This window comes from Hyaena hyaena, unplaced genomic scaffold (genome assembly GCF_003009895.1).
Source record: "Hyaena hyaena isolate Hyena2069 unplaced genomic scaffold, ASM300989v1 scaffold_613, whole genome shotgun sequence".
NCBI lineage: Eukaryota > Metazoa > Chordata > Mammalia > Carnivora > Hyaenidae > Hyaena > Hyaena hyaena.
This window is the reverse complement of record NW_024081245.1, coordinates 430964-453277: the sequence shown is the minus strand read 5'-3', so window position 1 is coordinate 453277 and position 22314 is coordinate 430964. Positions and strand designations below refer to the sequence as shown.

Genomic DNA, 22314 nt, shown 5'->3' with positions numbered 1-22314 from the left:
AGTGTTAGATGCTCAGCCTCAGACAGATGTATGGACAGTTTTAACATTACATATGACTTATGCTGCTGGGACCTGTAAACTCTTTACTCATTTCCTTTCCTCACTGACTCTGCCCTACTAGTCTCAGCAGTATAGGGGCATGTTATAACCAGAACTCAAGATCCTTATCTCCAATTTCTGGTCCCAAATATTCAGGAATGACAATGGTTTTTCAATCATCATTAGCCTATTACCAGAGACTCTAATGGTTGCACAATAGTAATCTCACAGGAGGAGCCGAGTTCCTAAGAAATCTGCCCTGGTAGATGAAGCATGGATGGAGCTTTAGACCAGTTCCCGAAGACAGACTATGAACTCTCTTGCCCTTCCAGTACAAATTAAAAATAAAAATGCAAATCTCTAGATGTTTGTTTAAACACCAACTTTCAAAGTCCGTACTCTCTTGCTGCTTTTTTTTTTTTTTACAAATAGTTTATTGTCAAGTTGTCCATATAACACCCAGTGCTCATCCCCACAAATGCCCTCCTCCATGCCCATCTCTCCCCTCCCCCCCACACCCATCAGTCCTCAGTTTGTTCTTAGCATTGAAGAGTCTCTCATGGTTTGCCTTTCTCCCTCTCCCCCACTATTTCCCCTCTTCTTCTCTTGCTGCTTCTTAAGGACTCTAAGCTCAAAAACATGGAACAGCTCTGGCTCTGTGACTTCCTCAAAGGCTGTTTAATCTCATGAGTAGCTCCACACTAACCGTAATGGCCTGGCCTGTGCAGGGTTAATTTCTACTTTCCCAGACCATCTATTCAACATGAGATTCATGATGTACATGGTCTGCTCATTTCTGGAGTGAGGATTAGTGGGAATTTAGTCATGAACTTTAGCTTAAAGGAAGCTAAGGAGACTCATGTGAAGAATCAGTGAAACTTGAATTTGTCTGGGTTCTCCTAGCCTGTGCATTCTCATTTGTGGTCTCTGCACAGCATCATATTAATCCAGGCATGATATCCCCTAAAAAGCTGCACCATCAAAATTTAATGTTTGGTAATTCTGACAAGTTTTGGTGATGGGAGATATCAAACACTGCATGTCACTCCCCTTAATGTTTCATTGGTTCTCTGTCCTGCCTTGACCTCTCTTCTTATGTCTTAGAGAATTTTTATTCCTTTTCTGAGGTCTTGGAGCCAGGAGACATCTGTGTTCCTCAGAGGCTCACTTTATCATTTAAGTGGATTTAAGACATTTTCCTAACAAAGAGATTGCTTGTTAAGATAAATTTTCATACTTTAAGAGAAGAAAAGTCTCCTTAAATTCCATTTATTGATTTGGAATCAATAAATATTGGTTAACACAATATACCAGGTGTTAACATTAAACACTTTATGTACATTATTCCGCTCAATCCTAATAATCCCTTGAGAGGCAGAAGTACTACAATTTAGATAAAACTTCTGTCAAAGGAGGCTAAGAAATTTGCTTGAGAGAATATAAATTGTAAATAGTGAAGTTGAGATTTGAACCTAAGACTGACACCACAGCCTGTGTTCTTAATCACTGCTGCTTAGTATATTCCTAGCACATAGTATTTGGAATATGCAGTACTCTTTTACTATGCACAATATTATGGTGGGACACAAAAGAAATTGCTCTCAATAAGGCAAAGGATTCAGTACTCTCGAAAACAATACACATATATATGGACTATGGAAATTTTAAAAATTTATGAATATGATACTACTTATTTTATGTGCTACTATGAAATCTGTGGCAGTGTAAATAGTTAGAAACAGTTCCATCGTTTTAATATAGAGTTGGCTGTGGGACTGAGTCTGTGAGTCTAACATCACAACTTCCTATTTACTGAGTACTTCTCTGAGGATGACACTGTGTTTTCTGGGGGGGTATAGAATGAATTATAAAAGATGAACCAGGTCAAGAGCTTATTGTAATTGGAGCAGACGCTATGTATCCTTTAAAAGTTATTGCAAAATTGCAAAAAGTATACTATATTTTAGATGAGTGGTCCAGGTCGTCCAGGCTTGGAGTGGTTAGAGAAGTCTGCACGAAAAAAGGTGAAATTCCAGTCCAGTTTTGAAGAATGAGGGTTTAAATTGTTCTAGAGAAGGCTGGAAGTCCGCTCCTGGCGGGAGGATCAATGGAAACTACTTGTTTTATTCCAATCTGCTCCTGAACACAACACGGTCCATCACACCAGTTACTCGTACTTTGGCACTCAACCAGCAAGCGCCTCGCAAGCGGGCATCGCTTCGCCAGCAGCCGCCAAGCTCAAAGTCCCAACGCGAGGAACCACTCGCAGGACCACTCCTGCCTCTCCCAGCTTCCGCTTCCGGTCCTTCAGGCTCCGCCTCAGCGGAAAAGGTTCCGTGAGGAGGGGAGAAGAGGTGGGAGACTGCGCGAGCCGCGCAGGCGCACTTTGGGCCACCGCAATGGCGCTGTCGTGCTCCCTGAATAGATATCTGCTGCTTATGGCTCAAGAGCATCTGGAGTTCCGCCTGCCGGTGAGCCCGCGGCGACCTCCACGATTTCAGGACGGGAGAGGACGGCACGGTGGGGGTTGGTGTGCGGGCGGAGGCGATCTTCCCAGCCTGAGCAAGCAGGGATCGGGGGTCTGTGCTTGTTGGGGGTATCACGGGCACCCCAATCCCGCGGTCCCTGGGAACGATCTGAGCTTGGCGGAGGGTGTGTGAGATAAAAGTCCAAGACAGACTCTCTCAGCTTTGCCAAGTATTTTCATTCATTCTTTTGCCCATGCGCCAGGTATTGGAGTTAGGTGAATATAACCGGTCCTCTTGCTCGGAGAGCTCTGCGTCTAGCGGAGAATAGACAGTCGACAGAAATAAATGCCCAAGGCAGTGTTTTAAGTGGCAAATATCATAGTCCGTGGGGCAGGGTGGGATTGCTGATGGTGGTAGTAGGTGGTAGGGGTTAGATGCTAGAGAAGTTGGAAAAGGTGTTTTATTCATTCAAGAAACATTTTCCGAATACTTGTAATTGCACGTGCTGGACGCTGGGGATATAAAGAGGAAAAAGACTTTCTGTCTTCAAGGAGCTTACTGTTTAGGCTAAGGGCTGAGCAGATGTATAAACATATAATGAAATAACGTTTGTAAGTGCAGTGATAATGCTTTGGGAAACATGAGAGCATACAAGAGGAATCGAATCCACCTGTGGAGTGGAGGATGTTGGTCTTTAAGATTGTTTCCATATGACACTTGAACAGTAACCAAAGTATGAGTAGGAGTTAGCCAGGCCAAGCAGAGAAATAATAAGTAAATTAGAATTACAATTCATTATTATTGGATTATGAAATATGTAACTGAGAGTGAGAAGAAGAGAGCAGGAGAGGTAAATAGGGGCCAGAAAATTCAAAGCCTTGAATAACACCTTGGAAACGAAGAGAAAATTTATTTAGCTGGCAAGGGAAATTTACTGAAAAGTGTTAAGCAAGGAAGTGACAATCAGATTTTTCCTTAAAAATTACTTTGGTGAGAATAATGAGGACAAATTTGAGAGGAATTTGAGTCTAGAATCAGAAACCAGTTGGCGTAGTTTTGTTAATAGATCAAGGAGGCCTGAACTCTGACAGGGGGTAAGAAGATGGGATAGACCGAGAAAATATTTAGGTGATAAAAGCATCAGGACTTGATGATTGAACATGGGGGAAATGGGCCAGTTAAGAATGACTCCTGGGGTACCTATAAGAGCATCTCTTTTTAAAATGTAGCAGCACAGGCAGATAAAAGATTTGAGTTTTGGTTATGCCAAATTTGATGTGTTTGTGTAGTATCATTAGAGATGACCGTGGGCAGTGAATATATGAGCACTCACAGAGTACAGTATACTGATAACAAATGTTTGGGAGGCTTCTGCATATGAATACTAGTAGTAAATGAATACTAGGGGAGAAAGTGAAATTATTTAGAGAAAGCACAGTGTCAAAAGAGTGATGGGCCAAATGGAGGTGCTTGGAAGCACTGATATTGAGGGAAAGTGAGGAAAGGAAGTCATGAAGAGGACAGGTAATTATCAGAATAGGAAAACTGAAGACACAGAAATCAGGAGGGTAAATTTTTAGGAATTTTGCTAAAGCTGTTGTGTAGAATTTTAGGGGGGTGAGCTAGATTGCTTGGTTTAATGGTCACTGAGAAAAAAGGGAAGATAGACTGCTCCTATAGCAGTCTAGAGCATAAGAAAGTAAGAGATTGGTTAAAGTCTTTTTTTAATTTTTTAAAATGTTTTATTTATTTCTGAGAGAGAGAGAGAGAGACAGTGTGAGCAGGGGAGAGAGAGAGAGAGGGAGACAGTGTGAGCAGGTGAGGGTCAGAGAGAACCATGAGATCATGACCTGAGCCGAAGTCGGATGCCTAACCGACTTAGCCACCCAGGCGCCCCGAGTTTGGTTAAAGTTTGAGGGAGGCCTAGGGTCAAGCAAAATTTATAGACTGAAGAGAAGGAGAAAATGGCTCTAAGAACACAATGGGGGGTGTTGGCCTTTCACTACAAGGGGAAAACAGACAAAGGAGAGTTAGTTTGGATGTGGGGTAGCTGCCAGAGGGTCTGTTTTCTAGGTAATGAATGAGTCAGGATTATTTCTTGAGAGATTAGGGACCAAGCAGTTGAGTGGAGAAATTGAGAAACATAGTTTAATTTAAAATAGTCATTGGGAGGCGTCTGGGTGGCGCAGTTGGTTAAGCGTCCGACTTCAGCTCAGGTCATGATCTCACGGTTCGTGGGTTCAAGCCGGTTCGTGGGTTCAAGCCATGCGTTGGGCTCCATGCTGACAGCTAGCTCAGAGCCTGGAGCCTGCTTCAGATTCTGTGACTCCCTCTCTCTCCCCCTGACCCTCCCCTGCTTGTGCTGTCTCTCTCTCTCTCTCTCTCTCTCAGAAATAAATAAAACATTAAAAAAAGTAAAATAATAAAATCGTCATTGAGAGCAAAAGAGGGAGCTGATCAGTTAAAAAATTGAGAACACAGGTGTTACAGCACATGCTGAAAATCTAGCTGAGGGTGAAGAGCATGTATTTGTATTGTGCCTGAGATTCTCTGATTTTCTTCAGTTTTGCTAAGTTCACTGGCCTTAGGAATTATGAAGGAAGACTGTGGCATTGATTCAGGATTATCTGTTTTTCTGGGCTGGTGCATTAGCAAGATAGAGGTGTAGGGCATAGAGCTTCATGGAAGAAGTAATATCTTAATAGACATTAATTGATAAAGAGTTGTTTTGATGGTAAAGAGGACTGGAAAGCCCACTTGAGTAAGAAACAAAGCGAGTGTAAAGGCATGGAGGGAGTTGATTATGGTGGTGGTGTGGGGTTTGTGGGGAGTGAGGATGAAGTAATGGGCAATGAGGATCCAGATTTTGGAGTATTTTGAAACTATTACAAGGAATTTGAATCTTATTTTAGATTTAATGGGGAGCCATTGATTCTTTTTTTAATCCAGGAAGTGACCTTTTTTTTTTCTTTTTAAAACCAGTAAGTGACCAACAAGCATTGGTGTTTTAGAGAATTCTGGAGTACCAAAGAGAGGATATCACTTAGAAGATACAGAAGTGGAAATAGAGTCCACGCAGGGTGCGTCCTCCCTAGTCAGGCAGTGCAGTAAGAGTCTGTGGCTAGGTTGCAGTCTTCACAGCATCCCCAGTGCTTGGACATTTTACCTCTTTCTCCCTCTTTAAATTATTCTTAGTCAATGTCTTACCCTGGTGCCAGTTTAATCTCCCAAAAATCTCAGTTCTATTTACATTCTCATTGTCCCAAGGCTGAAACTTCTTAATCTGGCGTTAACCTACCATTGCACGGTTCTTTTCTCTGTCTCCCTCCCCACCTCTCCACCTCCCCACTGCAGTGTGACCAGAAGTGAATCCTTATCATTCCCTGAATGATGCTCTCAGGTTTTGTACTTTGGCCTATGCTGCTTTTTGTCTGGTTGGCCCTTTCCTGTTTCAGCGTTCAATCTGTTGATTTTACATAGTCAATATTCATTGAGATTTACCCACATATTCTATTTCAGGTTTAGTTTTTACTTGTTTCTTTTTCAAATCTGCTATTTTCTTAATAGGTTTTCATCCTTTACCAAAATTCTTAATTATGTCTTTTATCCCTTTCAATATAGAAAGCGTAGTTATGTTAAAAAGGATAAAAGGAGTCCTGTGGGTCTGTTACCGTTGTGTATTATTTCTCTTGGTTCTTTTTCATATGGGGGCTGGCTTATTTTTAAAATATATGTTAGATGTATTTGTAAAGTTATTTAAAGAAATTACAGGACTGGGATGATGTAAATCCTCTTGAAGATAGAAACATTAACGATCTAGGATGGCTTGAGCTCATTTTCTGGTATTAAGTTTTGTTTCCGTTCTGATTCACACATGCTTCTTTAGTATGTATCTTTTGGGGATCTCAGTCCAAACTGAGCAGTTTATCAAGCCATCTTTCTTCTCCATGGATGGCCCAATATTCTTCTGTTTCTCTAGCTCCGTTAAACTGTTAAAAGAACTTTCCATCCTCACACTTGCTTTTGGAATTGATAAATGCCCCGGGAAGCAAGTGGTTGCACCTTGGGATTTTTGTCTTTTCCTGAAGTTTGGTTTGGTGATTCTTAAAATCTCTGCATGCCTTCAAGCAGATGCTAGGTTTCTCTAGTTCTTCTCAGCAGAAGGCTTAATCTGAATTACCTAGTTTGCCATCACCAGAAGTGCTTCTGTACAGATTCTCTACAAATTACAGGGCTTAAGTCGGTTTCCATGAAAACTTCTAAAACTGAAGTAATCGTTTGTCCCTTGAACTCTAACATAATATGTTTTTTTTAATGTTTTTTCTTTTACTTCTTTAAGAGCACTTACTGTTTTACACCTCACATTTCAGTTACTAGATTGAATGTTTTGTCCTACTAGACTGTAAGCTTTCTGAGGATAAATGTGTGTTTATCTTTACATAGCTTAGTGCCTTGCACATGATCATTTTTCAGTAAGTATTGAATTGAGTGAAAGGATCCTTTTGGGGAAGGAGTCAGGAGGACTGTCAACACTTTTGAGCCAGTCTACTGTTTGAGAACTGCGAAGGGGGAAAGTTGTAATGAGTAGCTGCCTTTATGATTTAAAACGAGAGATTAGGAATGTAAGTGTGGTCTGGTTTTACCTTTGTAGAGTTAATCAGGGCCAATTTTAGTTGGCGCCTGCTTTATTGTACTGAAAGTACAGTTCAGACATCTGGGTTTTATTGCTGGCTCTGAAACAAAATAAGTGGGTGAAAAAGTGAGTGGCTAAAAGAACTGAAAATCTCATATGAATAAATGCATCAAGCATGCCCAGATCAGGCTGTATTTTTATATCCAATATAAATTCTTTTGTTTCTAATGGAGAAAGATTCCCAACTAGAAAAGTGAGTTTCCATAAGGAGAGTAAAAATTTTGTGTTTTGCTTTTTCCAAGTAGATTGAGTAGTTTAATATAGGTTTTGCTCATAAATTTGAAACTTGGGTTATCATATTTACTCTCAATTTTAAGTCTTTGCTTAAGTTCTGGGTAGTGGAGCTAATGTTGTGCCCTAAACTTCAGTAATCCTTCACTTTTTTTTTCAAACTAGGAGTTTTTAAAGGTTTTTTATAAACCGTTGTGGGTTTTTGGCCTGTTACAATTTTTTTTTTTTTTTTTTTGAGAAAGCATGCACACATGCACACAAGTAAGGGAAGGGCACAGGAAGAGAGAGGGAAAGAATCTTAAGCAGGCTCTGTTGGAGAGTCCCCAGTCAGTGCTTCATCTCACAACACTTAACTGACTGAGTCACCCAGGCGCCCCAGCCTGTTACTGATTTTTAAGAAGATATCTCAGGAGCAGCAAACTTTGATGTTTTAAATGTAAAACTGATTTTGGGGTGCCTTGGTGGCTCAGTCAGTTGAGTGTCTGACTTCAGCTTAGGTCAGGATTTTGCAGTCTGAGTTCAAGCCTCACATCTGTCTGTGATGACAGCTCAGAGCCTGGAGCCTGCATCGGCAGATTGTGCCTCCCTCTCCCCCCACCCCCCACTCTTGCTTTCTCTCTCTCTTTCGCTCAAAAATAAATTTTTTTAAAAATTTTTTAAATGTTTTTTTATTTATTTCTAGGAGAGAGAGAGAGAGACAGCCTGAGCAGGGGTGGGTCAGAGAGAGAGGGAGTCACAGACTGAAACAGGCTCCAGGCTCTGAGCTGGCAGTCAGCACAGAGCCCGACGCGGGGCCCGAACCCACGAACCGCGAGATCATGACCTAAGCAAAAGTCGGACACTTAACCGACTAAGCCACCCAGGTGCCCCTCAAAAATAAATATTTTTAAAAATGTAAAGCTGATTTCACAATATGCTTTAATACAGAATGAACAATAATTGTTCTAGACCAAAGTAACTTAATCTATAACTTCATTTTTTTTCTTTTAAGAATTATAACTGTCAGTCTTGCTGGATTTCTTGAGCCACCAGACTTAGTGTTGTAGTCATCATCTTGATTCCTTTACTAACACCCTGGTTTCTGTGCTCCTGTTGCGCAGACCTCCTTACTTTATGAGGTAGCTATGATTCCCATTTTACAGGCGAGAGAACTAAGAGTTAGAAGACCAATGTCTTGTGTAAAACCACATGGTCCTTATTTGGAAGAGATGAAAATAAAATTGTGGTCCATCTGACTCCCAAGTCCAGTGATATACCTCCTATTTAAATATGTATCACCCATGTTGCAAAATGACTCTTGGGTTACTTTAAGTGATTTACTCATAGACTGTGCTAGTTCTTAGTCTTAACATATAATTCAGTTGAATTTATCTCCCCTAATACCAGGGATTAAAATAAAAAAGATTTGTTTCATAGACAAAAGGAAACACAGGGAAGGCATGAGTGCTCAAACCTTTCTTTTTGGTCTTGAAGTGGAGGTTGTAGGTGGTCTAGGTATGCTCTGTCATGGTGGCTGTGGCTCATGAGGAGCTTGGTGTTCAAGGCTCCTTGTAGTTGAGGTGAAAGGGGGTTATAGGCACCCAGCACAGGGGACACATCTCTAATTAAGTTACCTCCATAAGACATACAGAGACCAGTGGGACTCTACCTCTTTATGTTACTTGAGGAGAGACAATTTGTTAGCAGTACAAATTGTAGAATTTGTATAGTCCTCTTGTGTTTCACAATGCAAAGTGATTGCTTCATAGAATATACATACTATCTGAACAGATTTCAGCTTTGCATTCCTGATTATTTTTAAAGTAGCTATTGTTTTCTCTTTCTAGTTCTTTAACTTTATCCAGAGAGAAGAGGAAGTTAACTTGCTATTAACTTCTGTTTAATGCATCCACAGTGATGCTTCCTGGTTAATCGCTTATTTCTTGTCTAAAAATGTTAAACTCATCTGTTTAATAATGTATTTTATTGATCACTTGTCAGAGTTGCTAATCTATAGTTTTTGTTATCCAGTTTTTTCTAAAATCAGGGCATTTTCTGACCAAGTCTTTTTGGCAATCCTCTTGTCTAAAATTTCTCAGAAATTATTTATTGTGGTTGTGACTGTAAAGTTTTTTCAGAACCTAGAGTTGTAATTTGTCTGGTGTTGAAATTTAAATGCTCAGGTAGATCACCAACTCACTCTTTAAAAAGACCTAATTATACCTGTATCTGTTAATAGACTTAAAGTTTCCTGTGTTAAAATGTGTTCCTTCTATAATATTTTCAATATAGGAAATAAAGTCTTTGCTTTCACTTTTTGGAGGTCAGTTCACCAGTAATCAGGAAACTTATGGAAAGGTAAGTTGAATTTATATTTTTCATTAGACCACGTGCAGTATATTTATAAATAGAACCTTGTGTTTGAAGAGAAGAACAGCAAATCTTTTTTTTTTTTTTTTTTAATGTTTTTACTTCTGAGAGAGAGAGAGACAGACAGCATGAGCAGGGGAGGATCAGAGAGAGAGACACACAGAATCTGAATCAGGCTCCAGGCTCAGAGCTAGCTGTCAGAGCCCGACGCGGGGCTCGAACCCACAAACCATGAGATCATGTCCTGAGCCATAGTCGGACGCTTAATGGACTGAGCCACCCAGGTGTCCTGAAGAACTGCAAATCTTAAGTTTATATTTGTATGGTTACTTGTATCTGTTTCTAGGGGCAATTGAATAAAAAGGATATTTTAGGGAAAAAAATAGTTGTCGTTTTGAAAAGCCATTTATTTTCAATACTCATTTAGTTTACTAGGTTTTTTTTTTTTTTTTAACTCAATACCTGTACCATATTTGGTATCTGTCCCTTAATTGGAAAAAAAGGGCTGTCTTCCGTTGATGAGGTATGATTAGAATTTCAGACTCATATTGAGAATTATTTAAAAATTTAAAATTGTGCATTTATGAGAGTGTGAATTGATGAGGTTTGTATTTTGTATTTGACAGTTTGTCAGTGTATTAGAAGTTTGGAAAATAGAAATAAATCATTCACGAATCTTTTTCTTTCACATGACTTATAATTTAAGGGTACTGCCTTCCAATCTCTTTTCATATGCTTTTTTCCCCTTCAGTTCTAATATTATGAACTTCTGCAGTCTCTTTCACTTGATATTGTTAATAGAGGCACATATTGCTATATAGCCTTCATCACTAACAGGGTTATATAATATTTTCCATTGATTAGTTCTACCATTATTTATCTATTGATTTCATTTCATTCAGAGTGCTTTTAAAATTTTCGTGATAATAATAGTACTGAGATAACCATCTTTCTTGTGTTTGAATTATTTTGAATTTTTCTGTAGAGTAGTATAAATACTGGAAGAAGAAAGACTGGGTGTGGAAGGGAGGATTTCTTCCAAAAGATGAGAAAATTTAGTTGAAAGTTGGCTAGGGTTGGACTTTATTCCTGATTGACTTTCATATATTGAGAGAGGAGAAAAAGAGGGAGAGTGTGGATATAATTGGGTGAGGGTGATAAACTGATGTCAGGAGGCTGCTTTTTTTTTTTTCTGTGTTCTGGCAAGGTGTTATTTGGGTGGAGATGAAAAGTACCTTAATCTTGAGGGTTGAAACAGGATATAGCAAACCCTCCTGATGCACCTGGAACTTTTTTCCTTAGATAAAATAATAATAATTAGTGATAATTTAATAACATACCGTATGCTTTTCCATCATAGTTATTTCAAAGTATTCCTTTTCTACACTCTCAGATGACCACAAGTACCTAAAAAGAGGGATCATTCAAGAAATACATTACTTAGAAGTGAGAAATAAAATAGCTGCATTATAAGGAATGATAACAGTAAAAAAATTCTGAGATTATACTTTGGGGTAAAATTTGCATCCTATGCATTAATTATTTTGCTCAAAATACATAAGAGAGCAAATACAAAATTAATTTTAAGCTTAACTTTGTATTTGCTGATCTTTGCACTTATAGCCACTTATAAAAATGTTATGACATTGCACTTTAGTATCCTAACAGATAACCTGTTAAAATAATTTACTTTTTTACTATTGGAGCAATTTTTGTTTTGGTTAGAGTGAGATCATACAAGTTGCAAATAGGAATCTCCCCTTATTGACTTCTTGAATAGAAGCATATGAAACCATAAAACCAGTTACAAGTAAGTTGTATATTGTTATTTTTTTTCAGTCTCCTTTTTGGATTCTTAGCATTCCCTCTGAAGATATTGCCAGAAACTTAATGAAACGAACAGTGTGTGCCAAGTAAGAGAAACTGATAATGTTTTACTGCAGATTGTGCACCGTACTATACTACTCTGTCCTCCTTTTTTGCTCTATTGGCAGAATATAGAAGTTGTGGGGAGCTCACGGTAGCCTGCCATTATATGAATTTACCACTGGGTGGTGGTGGTAGAACAGAGTTCTCTGCTGAAACTGAGGGTGGGGGAATCTTAGTGGTGGAATGCATAAATACTTATTTTGGGATATTTTTTTTAAACTTCTGCATTAAACAGGAATATGGTATGAGTTGTAATTGCTGTTATTACATAGGATAAATGCCACATTTAATTATAACCAAAGTATACAAAGCCTAAAGATGTTTTTCTTATAGGTGGCTTTTAGTTGGGTGAGCAGATTCAACTTGAAATGACAAAAAGTGAAGACTGCCATAAGATATGTTTTGCTATTTTATCTGTTAGAGAGCGGAATCCCGACTGTTATCTCTTATGTGAAAGGAAAGGAAGATTTCGTTTTCAAAGGATAATATTCTTAATCCTAATGGCAGCATTAATTGCAGTTATAAAGCAGTTTGAATTTAGATGCACAAAACCCCTCTACTGTGTAGATAGCAGTTCCATTACAATGAGTTCTTGCTTGTAATGTTTGTAATGACATTTGCTTGTAATTGTCTAAATGTTCCTGGAAATTAATGGAAGCTTTAGGATTAAAAAAAATTCTTTTTGAACATTCATTTATTTTTGAGAGACAGAGACAAAGCACGAAGGTGTGGGGGTGGGGGGGCAGAGAGAGAGGGAGACACAGAATCCAAAGCAGGCTCCAGGCTCTGAGCTCTCAGCACAGAGCTCAATGCAGGCTTCGAACCCACAAACCATGAGATCATGACCTGAGCCGAAGTCGGACACTTAATCAACGGAGCCACCCAGGTGCCCCAGATTGTTTTTATAGTAATTTGTTTTTTGTAATCATTAGAAAAGTAACTAGTAGTTACTAAATGTTAGTAAGTAATAGCTATGTATTAATAGTAACATTTTAACTGGTCTTTTTTCTTTTTGTTTTATGGAGAAGACTGAGAAAATTGGATTTACTGTAGTTTTTCACCCTGTTTCACTAAAATAAATGATGTTACTGCATGATATGTATTCTAGTATGAGAATACAATGATGAAAACCTGGAAAAATCTTTTGACTTATGTTACATTTCCCTCCTGTGTAAAGTGACACTTCTCTGTGTAATTTGGACTAAAGCTATGTTGATTTTTAGGACACATTATTCATTTCTAGCTTAGAAAATATAGATAATAATTGTATTAGTGGAGCAAGCTTAAAGAACTAGGTAAGTAACTGTTATATATTACTGCACAAGCTTATTACTGAGGTTAGTACTGATGATTTATTTCCTAGGTCCATATTTGAACTATGGGGTCATGGAAAATCTGCGGAGGAGCTGTATAGTTCTCTTAAAAACTACCCTGTGGAGAAGATGGTGCGTAGTGAAATGTGGTTTTATATGGGTGTATCTATAGATACTGTAGAATTACTCAGTTTAAAAGAATTTATTTCCATTTTTTTAGGTTCCATTTCTACATTCAGATTCTACATATAAAATAAAGATTCACACATTTAATAAAACGTTGACACAAGAAGAAAAAGTCAAACGAATAGATGTAAGTGAATTTAGTTAAAATAAAAAAAACCTATGAGAGTATGTAGTCTGGCTGCTGTTGATATATAGCACACTATGTCTTAAGTAATTTTTATATTTTGTCTTAATCCTGATACCAAACTTACAAGACAGGTATTATTCTATAAGAACTATTTTTCCTTGAATATTCTGATGGGACATGAGAATTACTTTTATTTTTTAGGCACTTGAATTTCTGCCATTTGAAGGAAAAGTGAATTTAAAGAAGCCACAGCATATATTCTCTATATTGGAAGATTATGGTTTGGACCCAAACTGCATCCCTGAGAATCCACATAATATTTATTTTGGTAGATGGGTAAGCAAGATTTCTTTTTACTTATTTCAGATTGTTTCTTCAAAAGCTTAACTAATGTTAGACCTTTGAAGACTCAGAACTACTGTATGAAATAAAACCAGTGGAAAATATGTGGTTATGGGTTTTGTTTTTTTCAGAGATTCCTATGAAGTGCAAGAGGCTTGTTAGATAGAGGACCTATGTTGGAGGTGGCCAGGAAAAAATAATGTAAGGCTTGTCTGAAAGCCTCAATTGCTTTTTAAGCAGAGAGAAGGCAGAATGCTGTGATATGTGAAGGATCTCATTTGTGGAGCTCTAATCTAAGTTTACCTTCTGAAAAGAAATTACTGCAGAGCAGTTCTGCCCTCTTAGCCTAAGGCTGTAAGTGGGTAATGGAAGCTGGGGCTTCTATTACAGAATTTTGTTATTTAGGAGAAAAAAGAGGTGGGTAAAGTTTATTCACCACCTACCCTTGGAAGTATTGTATTCAAATTCAATTCAAATTTAGTTTGAAAAGTCAAAGTCAGTTGCAACACACTAACAAATACAAGGTATTTGTCCATAATCACTTCAATCAGAGTTTTTAAATGAACAAGTTTAGAGCAATGGTGAGTGGAAAGAACTTTTTATGATTCAGATCCTGTGGTTTTATTGTGAATAATGATCTTAAATCTGTTAAACAGTTACACTAATTTGAAGAATCTCTGATCTAGATTGCAGATGGACAGAGAGAGCTTATTGAGTCATACAGTGTTAAAAAGAGACACTTTATTGGAAATACAAGCATGGATGCTGGTTTATCATTTATCATGGCCAACCATGGAAAAGTGAAAGAAAATGATATTGTCTTTGATCCATTTGTTGGAACAGGTATTTTTATTTAACTGTTAAAATAGTGCATAGATGTTACTTGTTTATATTAGTCAAGATCATAGTAATATTTTTGCTGAAAGATTAGTACATTTGGACAATAATCTTAATTATCATTAGACAGTGGCTGAGAGACAACTGTGTATTTGTGTAATAGCCCTATATATAACACTTTTGCCACTTCAAAGATGATGCTGATACAATTTTGTGAACTTTTTCCCCAAGTAAGCCACTAGGTGGAGGAGCATACCGTCCATTGCAATATCATGCACTGTGGAAATGTTTTAAAGCTACATAGTTTATTTAAATAGGAAAACTCTTGGGTGGAAAAAAGAGTGACAAGACAGAAAAATGTGTTCATCATTTAAAATTGATAACCATATACTTACATGGAAAAAAAAATGGACAGTGTGGCTTATCTTTGATTTGGCTTGTAGAGGTCTATAAGTAAGTGTGAAAATAAGAAAAGTGACTAATTACCAATGGGTAAGAGCCTGGCTGTTGAGGCTGTAATCTAGGTTTTCTGTATACACTCGATTAGATGTCCTTATAATTAACTGTGTGTAGAAGTCCTAAAATTCCAAGTTTACTTCCTATGACTCTGTGAAGACATTTTCCTGCTGCACCCCAGTTTTTGCTGAATCTTATTCCTACCTAGGGAATACTCATTTAGGTTTGTCTGACTAAATTCACTGTGATTCAGATTTTGTAGGAACACATTATATTTGTGGTTGGAGTTTCTCTCTGTAGCTGTCTTTCCTCATCAGAAACTTGGGAAGCATTGTTGATGTAATAGCTAACATTGTTGAAGTAAAAAGAAAAAAGAAAACTTCCTGAGGAGATTATGGCACAGGGAGAGGTTATGTGACTTGGCCAAGGTTATACAGTGTATAAATTTCATGACTATACTAGAGCTGTCTCCTTCTGCGTTAGGATCTGTTGGCCAGCTGTTACACCATAAACTAACTTGAGGAATGTGTCCACATGTGATTAGGAAGAAACAGTATCAAAGTCAAGAGATTTCTAACTTGGAATGATTTTCTGTGTTCATTGTTGAATTAATCTGCTAGTGAGTCTCCCTTCTCCCACTCCACCAATGTCTCCATATATCCCACATCCAGCGTACTACCTGTTTTTCTTATCTTCATTATCCTAAGTGCCTCCCCCCCACTTTTTTTAAAGTTTATTTTATTTTGAGAGAGGAAGAGAGAGCAAGCACATGAGAGGGGGATGGAGGGAGGAGAGAGATGGGGAGTGGGGAGAATCTCAACCAGGTTCCATGTTATTAGCACAGAGCCCAATGCGGGGCTCAAACCCATGACTGAGATTATGACCTAAGCTGAAATCAAGAGTCGGACACTTAATCGACTGAGCCACTCAGGCGGCCCCTTACCCCCACTTTTTTATTAAACTCTTGTTGGAAATAATGCCAAACTTACAGTTAAGATATAAGAATAGAAATAGAACAGAGAACACTTGAATATACTTGACCCAGATTAAACTATTAACATTTGGCCTCATTTTGCTTTATTTGTTTTCTTTTTATGTTTTTTTTTTATGGAGACACGTTAAAACCACGTAAATATTTTATTCCACATCTAATTTACCCCTCATCCCTGTCAGGGTGTCAGGTTTAGCATTCGTTGATTATTCTTGCCCGAACAAGTCTTATCTTTGATGGTTACAAAATGGGATGATTTCTAATAACGGCATCACCTCTGCAATAACCCTTTGACACTCATTGTGTTATGAGCAAGAACCATTTTTTTTCTCTTCTATGTATATATTATTAAAACAAACTTGTAGATTCCCTTTTTCCCCTTAGCGGTCTATAATTCATTAATTATTTTGTTGCTCAAACTGTCCCACATTTGCCAAGTAAGAGCCCTTTTGCCCTGGATCTGTCTTTGTGACATGTTTCTATCTTATTTTATTTTTGAGCACTTTCTTACTTTCTGGCTTATCTTTTTACCTGCCCAAATCCTGGAATCAGTCAATTCTCCAAGGGACCAGTTTTTCTTTTAGTGAGAATGGGATTAGAGACCACCGAAGTCTGGGTGCTAGATGTCTTTGTTTCTCAACTCTTTCAGCAGATAAGCTAGGATGCTAATGTGTATGCAGATACCTGTTCCTACATATATACTGTGTGTGTACATGGATATACACACAAATATTGTAGAAACTGTGAATTTTCATGTACACTACAGATTCTAGTTTATGCCAACTTTCTGCCTATTCCTATTCCATTTTTACATGTGCCTCCTTTCACAGTGGGAATTTTGTTTTTTCTCATCATCTACACATGTATTCTTTTGCTCATTCCTATAATGCATCTAAAATAGTTTCAAAATTGCTTTGCATTAGCAAAACAGTTCAAAAACCCTATCAAAATGATACGTTTTTAGGATATGTATTCAGTTCTCTACCTAACAGTCAGTAAAGTCAGATATTGTGCTTTCTTCTTTTTCTCCTTCATTTACAAATCAGTTTGGAGTTCAGTTTTTCTGTTTGCCATCAGTTTTAGATTTTTACCTCCTTCCATTCTTGTTGTTTTATTTTTAAATATGTAGAAGATCAATTTGCTTCCAAAAGTCAGCTATAAAAGAGGTGTACTCATACAAATGTCACTCCACTCCTTGTCTCTTCCATCCTCCCCCCTGCCCAATCCCTTGTAGATAACCAAGTTCTTTGTTGATTGTTCATGTGTGGTTTTTTTTTCTTTTAATGATAAGCAGATATATGTACATTTTATTTCTACTTCTTTCTTATACAACTTTGCTTTTTTCACTTAAGTATTTCCTGGAAATCACTTTCTGTTAATTCATAGAGATTGTCTTCATTCTTTTTTATAGTCATATTCCATGGGTGTATGTACTATAATTTATTCAAATGGTCTCCTATACTTGGACATGGGTAGTGTCCAGTATTTTACAGTTATAAATAATGCCTGCAATGAATAATCTTTTGTATATATACTCGCATAATTTTGGAGATGTGGCTCTAGGGTAAATTCTTAAAAGTAGGATTGCTGGGTTGAAGAATGTATGCGTAAGTCGTTTTGTTAAACATTGCCAAATTCCTCTCTGTTGAACCATTTTATATTCTTGCCAACAGCGTATGAGAGTCCTGTTCCCCCACAGCCTCACCAGCACAGTTCATTGTCCAGGTTTTCAGGGGTTGCCAGTCTGTTGGATGAAAATGTTATCTCGATGTAGTGTTATTTTGTTTTTCTCTTATGAGTGAAGTTTAATAATCTTTTATATTTTAAGGGGCACTTTTATAACTTTTTTTGAATTATCTTTTATATCTTTTTAATATATATTATATTTATATATTATAATATATAATAATATATAGTATACATTAATCCAAGCAGCTCCACACCCAGTGCAGAGCCCAATGCAGGGGGTCACCATCTCCCTACCACGAGATCATGACCTGAGCCAAAATCAAGAGTCCTTCAACCAACTCAGCTTTCCAGGCACCCTCCTTTTTGTCCCCCTGTTTTTATATATGTATTGTATAGAAAATGTATAAATATGTATATTTTGTGTGTGTGTATGTGTGTGTGTACACACACACACAAAATTAAATCTTTTCTCTCCATTTGCCATTTAACTTTGCAAGTAATTGATTTTTTTGCCTTGCAAACATTTTCCCTACATCTAAGTTATGCAGAGGAATCTGGCTGTGTTTTTCTTTTAGTGCTTTTATAGTTTTAATTTTTTTCTTTTAAATCCCTGGTTTATTTGGAGTTTTTCTTGTATGCTATGAGGAATGAATCTAATTTCTTTTTCCAAGTGTTAAACCCTTTATTAATCTTTAATTTGTTCTTGGAATTTAAAAACTTTTCCTGTGAATTGAGAAGTCTTTGAGATACATACATGTACATAATACTTAATAGGTATACATACATGTAGACATCACCATAAAGTTTAAAAATAGAGTTCCTAGTACACGTAAAATTTCCTTCCCTTGATGTATACAAGATTTGGTATATTATGAAGTGCTAACTGCCTCAGCAATCAAAATGGTGATTACCTTCAATGTGGTTAAGAGGCAAGGAGCCCTGCCTCTAATTTGCTTTAGAGCAGCTCCTTAGAATGGTTAGGATATCTTGGTCATGTGACTGTTTACATAGGAAAATTAATGGAAAATTACAGAGAGGAAGATCTTTGGAAAAAATGCTGCTAAAGTATATTTTGTAATTTGTGTTTGTAGTTTAAGCATAGATTTCAAGCTTTATTTTTTGGTGGTTTAGTTTTGAATTTGGTGATAGTCCCTAACTGTGATAGACACAGTTCTAAGTATCATTTGTCCTCTTTCTTGGGCCTTTGTCTCACTGATGGGTAGTACCTTCTGAAGGACTGCAGAAATAGCCCTGTGCCCTCTTCCATGGCCATAGTTTTTCATGAAGTATTTGATGATATTTTTATCCTTATGCTTCCTTTTCTAGTATTTAAAAACAAAGTCAAATGTATACAACCCTTTCTTATTTTAAAGGCACAAAGTTAAAATGTATTACTTTCCCAGATGCTTTATCCACCAACTTCTCAGGGAACCTGTGATTTTTCTCACTGTTGTAGAGTAGAAAGCTTCTGGGAAACTGAAAGAGAGCATAATCTTTTCCTGCCTAAATGCCTTTCCTTTTAGACAGTCTGCTTTTGTTGTCTAGGATGACAGTATGAGCTGTAGAAACACATTCTTTTTCCATTTTAGTGAATACATTAGCTTCCATTTTAATAAGATTAGAATTTTTTATTTTTTATTTTTGAGAGACAGAGACAGAGCCTGAGCAGGGAATGAGCAGAGAGAGGGAGAGACACAGAATCCAAAGCAGACCCTAGTCTGTGAGCTGTCAGTGCACAGCCCGATGCAGGGCTCGAACTCACAAAACAGTGAGACCATGACCTGAGCGGAAGTCAGACACTTAACTGACTGAGCCACCCAGGTGCCCCTTAATAAGATTTTTTAAAAAGTTGTATGTCTCCGTTTTTTTTTCCCAAGGGGGAAGATACATATCATTGAAACAGCTCAATCCTCTTAGTAGTTAGGAAGTCCTGTTGTTCTAATATGAGCACAGCTATAGGATTGAAGAGCATGAATATGTTGAGTACCTGTAATGGTACCAGCCTGCCTGTGATATACAGGAGTTGTGAGTGGTATACAAGTCTTACTAACTGAGTGTGCCCCTTTACTTACTTTGTTTGATAACAAATTTTACTTTTGTTTATCTAAGTGCTAAGCTAAGTCTATATTTCATTTCAATTGGTGCTGAACCCAAAGGAAATTAAATGGTGTAGAGAAAAGAGCAAATAGAATGAGTTTAAATCTTTACTCTATCAGTTATTATGTCACATTCTTGTCTGAGCCTCAGTTCCATCATTGATAAAATGGTAATAGAAATATATTCTGAGGTTAAGTGAGATTATATATACACACACACACATATATATATAAATATATATATATATATGAAATTCTTAGGAAGTTGTCTGACACATAGTAGACATTCAGTGAACTGTAATGGTTATCATTATTATTTTTAAGTTATTATTTTGTTAAGAGCATGGATGCCTTTTTGGTGAAAGATGCTAGTTAGATATAGCCAATATTGCTTGATGATAATGAACAATTTGTCCATGAACTCATTTTCTAGTCCCTTCTTTGGCTAATTTCCAAGATACTCATAATTTGCAACTGTTGGTAAATTTTAACAACAGGCGAGGAAATTGAGGGTTAAAATCATGAACGTTTAATTCTTTGTAATGAAAATAACTGGTGCAAGTGTCTGTCAGTTGCTCTAGGTAGCTGTGGTATGATTTTAGGACAGAGCTTCATAGATACACTTCTGATTCCTTTTCTCCTCCCCCATCTCAGGTGAGTCAGCTGTTATGGTAATTGAGAATATAGCCGGGAGACTAGTAAGTACTCCTTGGCTGCTTCTACCTTCAGATGATCCATAGTGTAAGGAAAGGACTGTAGCTCCTTTTGGAATTTCATCATTGCAGAATGATAGACACAGGTCCCAGGTGTTGGGAAACTGACTGTCCTGGTCCTGGGAAGAGACCAGGGGGAAGAGACAAAGATGGAAGAGATCAGTGATCCCTGTAGTCTGTGGAATAGTCTCTGCTTCCTTCTCATTTTTGTCCACAACTCTTTGTAGTTTTCTTTTCCTTTTCTTTTCTTTGTTGGCTCCATTGTGTATCTAGTAAAATTTTTATTTTCTAGAGATATCCTTTTGCTCAGGCTGCTGGTGTGATTTGAGTTCTATTTTTTATTTTTTGTATTTATTTTTTTTCTTTCATAGTTTATTGTCAAGTTGGTTTCCACATAACACCCAGTGCTCATCCCAACAATTGCCCTCCTCCATGCCCATCACCCCCTTTCCCTCTCCCCCACCCGCATCAGCCCTCAGTTTGTTCTCAGCATTCAAGAGTCTCTCATGGTTTGCCTCCCTCCCTCTCCCCAACTATTCTTCCCCCTTTGAGTTCTCTTTTAGAAAGGATAAAGTAGACATAGTTGCAATCCATTTTTCCTCTTTTTCTCCTTTTCTTTCAGCAAAACCAAATCCCAGTTTCTCATTTCTACACGTTTGTGAGGCTTTTCACTTAAATCTCTAATGATGAAAGTCATACATTAGTTTCTATATTATAAAGAAGTTTCACTTACTGCGTCCTTTTGCCTATACGATATTGTCCTAACCTTAAAGTGGTTACAGCTTAAGTAAGGAAATACTAAAACACTGAGTTTGTGATATTTGTACACTTGAGAGCATAATAAGAAATTGGGTGAATCACATTACCTGCCCTCTCACCACTTCACGCCTCCTTTATCACCCATTCTTCCACCAGAAAGCATCAAGGAAACTCCAACTGGGATAGAACTAAATGCACAACAGTGCTTCAGTTTAATTAAGAAGACAGCTAGATGATTAACAGTGATTACCCACTGACCAGTTCAGAGAAACTAATTTATAATGATTTTATTTAAAACTTTGAAAGCTCAAAGGGCACAGAGTTAACCAGCAGATGCCGTCTAACGGATTATCCATCTCCTTTCAGCACTGTACTCTAAATTGGCTCTTCTCAAAACTCACTCTAACCAAATGGATAAGGTTCTGTTTAAGGAAGCACAGGAAAGCTTTTCTGTTTCCCTTGACAACTAGTTCTTCTAGGTGAGTATCTGCCTTAATTGGCAGAATTGAAGTAATTCCTCGTAATTTGGGTGAATTGATTTTGTGAGTATTCCAAGTCATCACAATACAGTATCTTTCCTAAATATGGACGGTTCCATTTATAGAGCAAGAGTAATGAGGTCACAGCTTACCTCTTACACAAATACTTCTTGTAGGTACTATGAGGGAACCTAGGTTTTGGTTTCTGCTGTACTTTTAGTCCTTCATTTCTCTTCTTCATGGACTTCAATAATAGCAGTTACAGTATTTTTCACAAGCAGAGCATATTTAAGTACATGTTCCCAGACTGTGTTTTAAATGGCGATGGAAGGAACACTATTCATTTATATATCTTGACCCTCTGGAGGCACTACCCATCTTCATTTTAGAGATTACCTTTGTAAAGGATGTAAGGGAAAATACGTAGTTATTTTCCCTTATCTGAGTTGGTGCATAGTTTAAGAATATATTTCTGATGTCAGTTTTACTGACAGACCTTTCTACAGTATAGCTGTTAGGACAAAGAACATTTTACTTTGGATGATTGAAAAATGTAAGGTTCAATGAGAGGTACAATTATTAAAATATTTAACTTTGTGATTTTTTTTCCTTAATTT

The 22314-nt window shown here is 37.4% G+C and overlaps 1 protein-coding gene across 2 annotated transcripts in view; it reads left to right on the top strand.

The window, feature by feature from the left end:
* Window positions 1–2412: 2412 nt before the first annotated feature.
* TRMT11 (tRNA methyltransferase 11 homolog) overlaps window positions 2413–22314 on the top strand; it is a 53339-nt gene continuing 33437 nt past the window's right edge. Inside the window, exons 1-7 of one of the 2 annotated variants that reach the window (XM_039257349.1) lie at window positions 2413–2510; window positions 9703–9768; window positions 11620–11693; window positions 13073–13154; window positions 13243–13335; window positions 13537–13671; window positions 14364–14520. In XM_039257349.1, the coding sequence (XP_039113280.1) occupies window positions 2439–2510; window positions 9703–9768; window positions 11620–11693; window positions 13073–13154; window positions 13243–13335; window positions 13537–13671; window positions 14364–14520 (679 nt within the window). In that variant the 5' untranslated portion in view covers window positions 2413–2438. Of the gene's footprint in view, window positions 2511–9702; window positions 9769–11619; window positions 11694–13072; window positions 13155–13242; window positions 13336–13536; window positions 13672–14363; window positions 14521–22314 lie in introns of those variants that run through there. The other variant, XM_039257350.1, reaches the window with a different exon arrangement.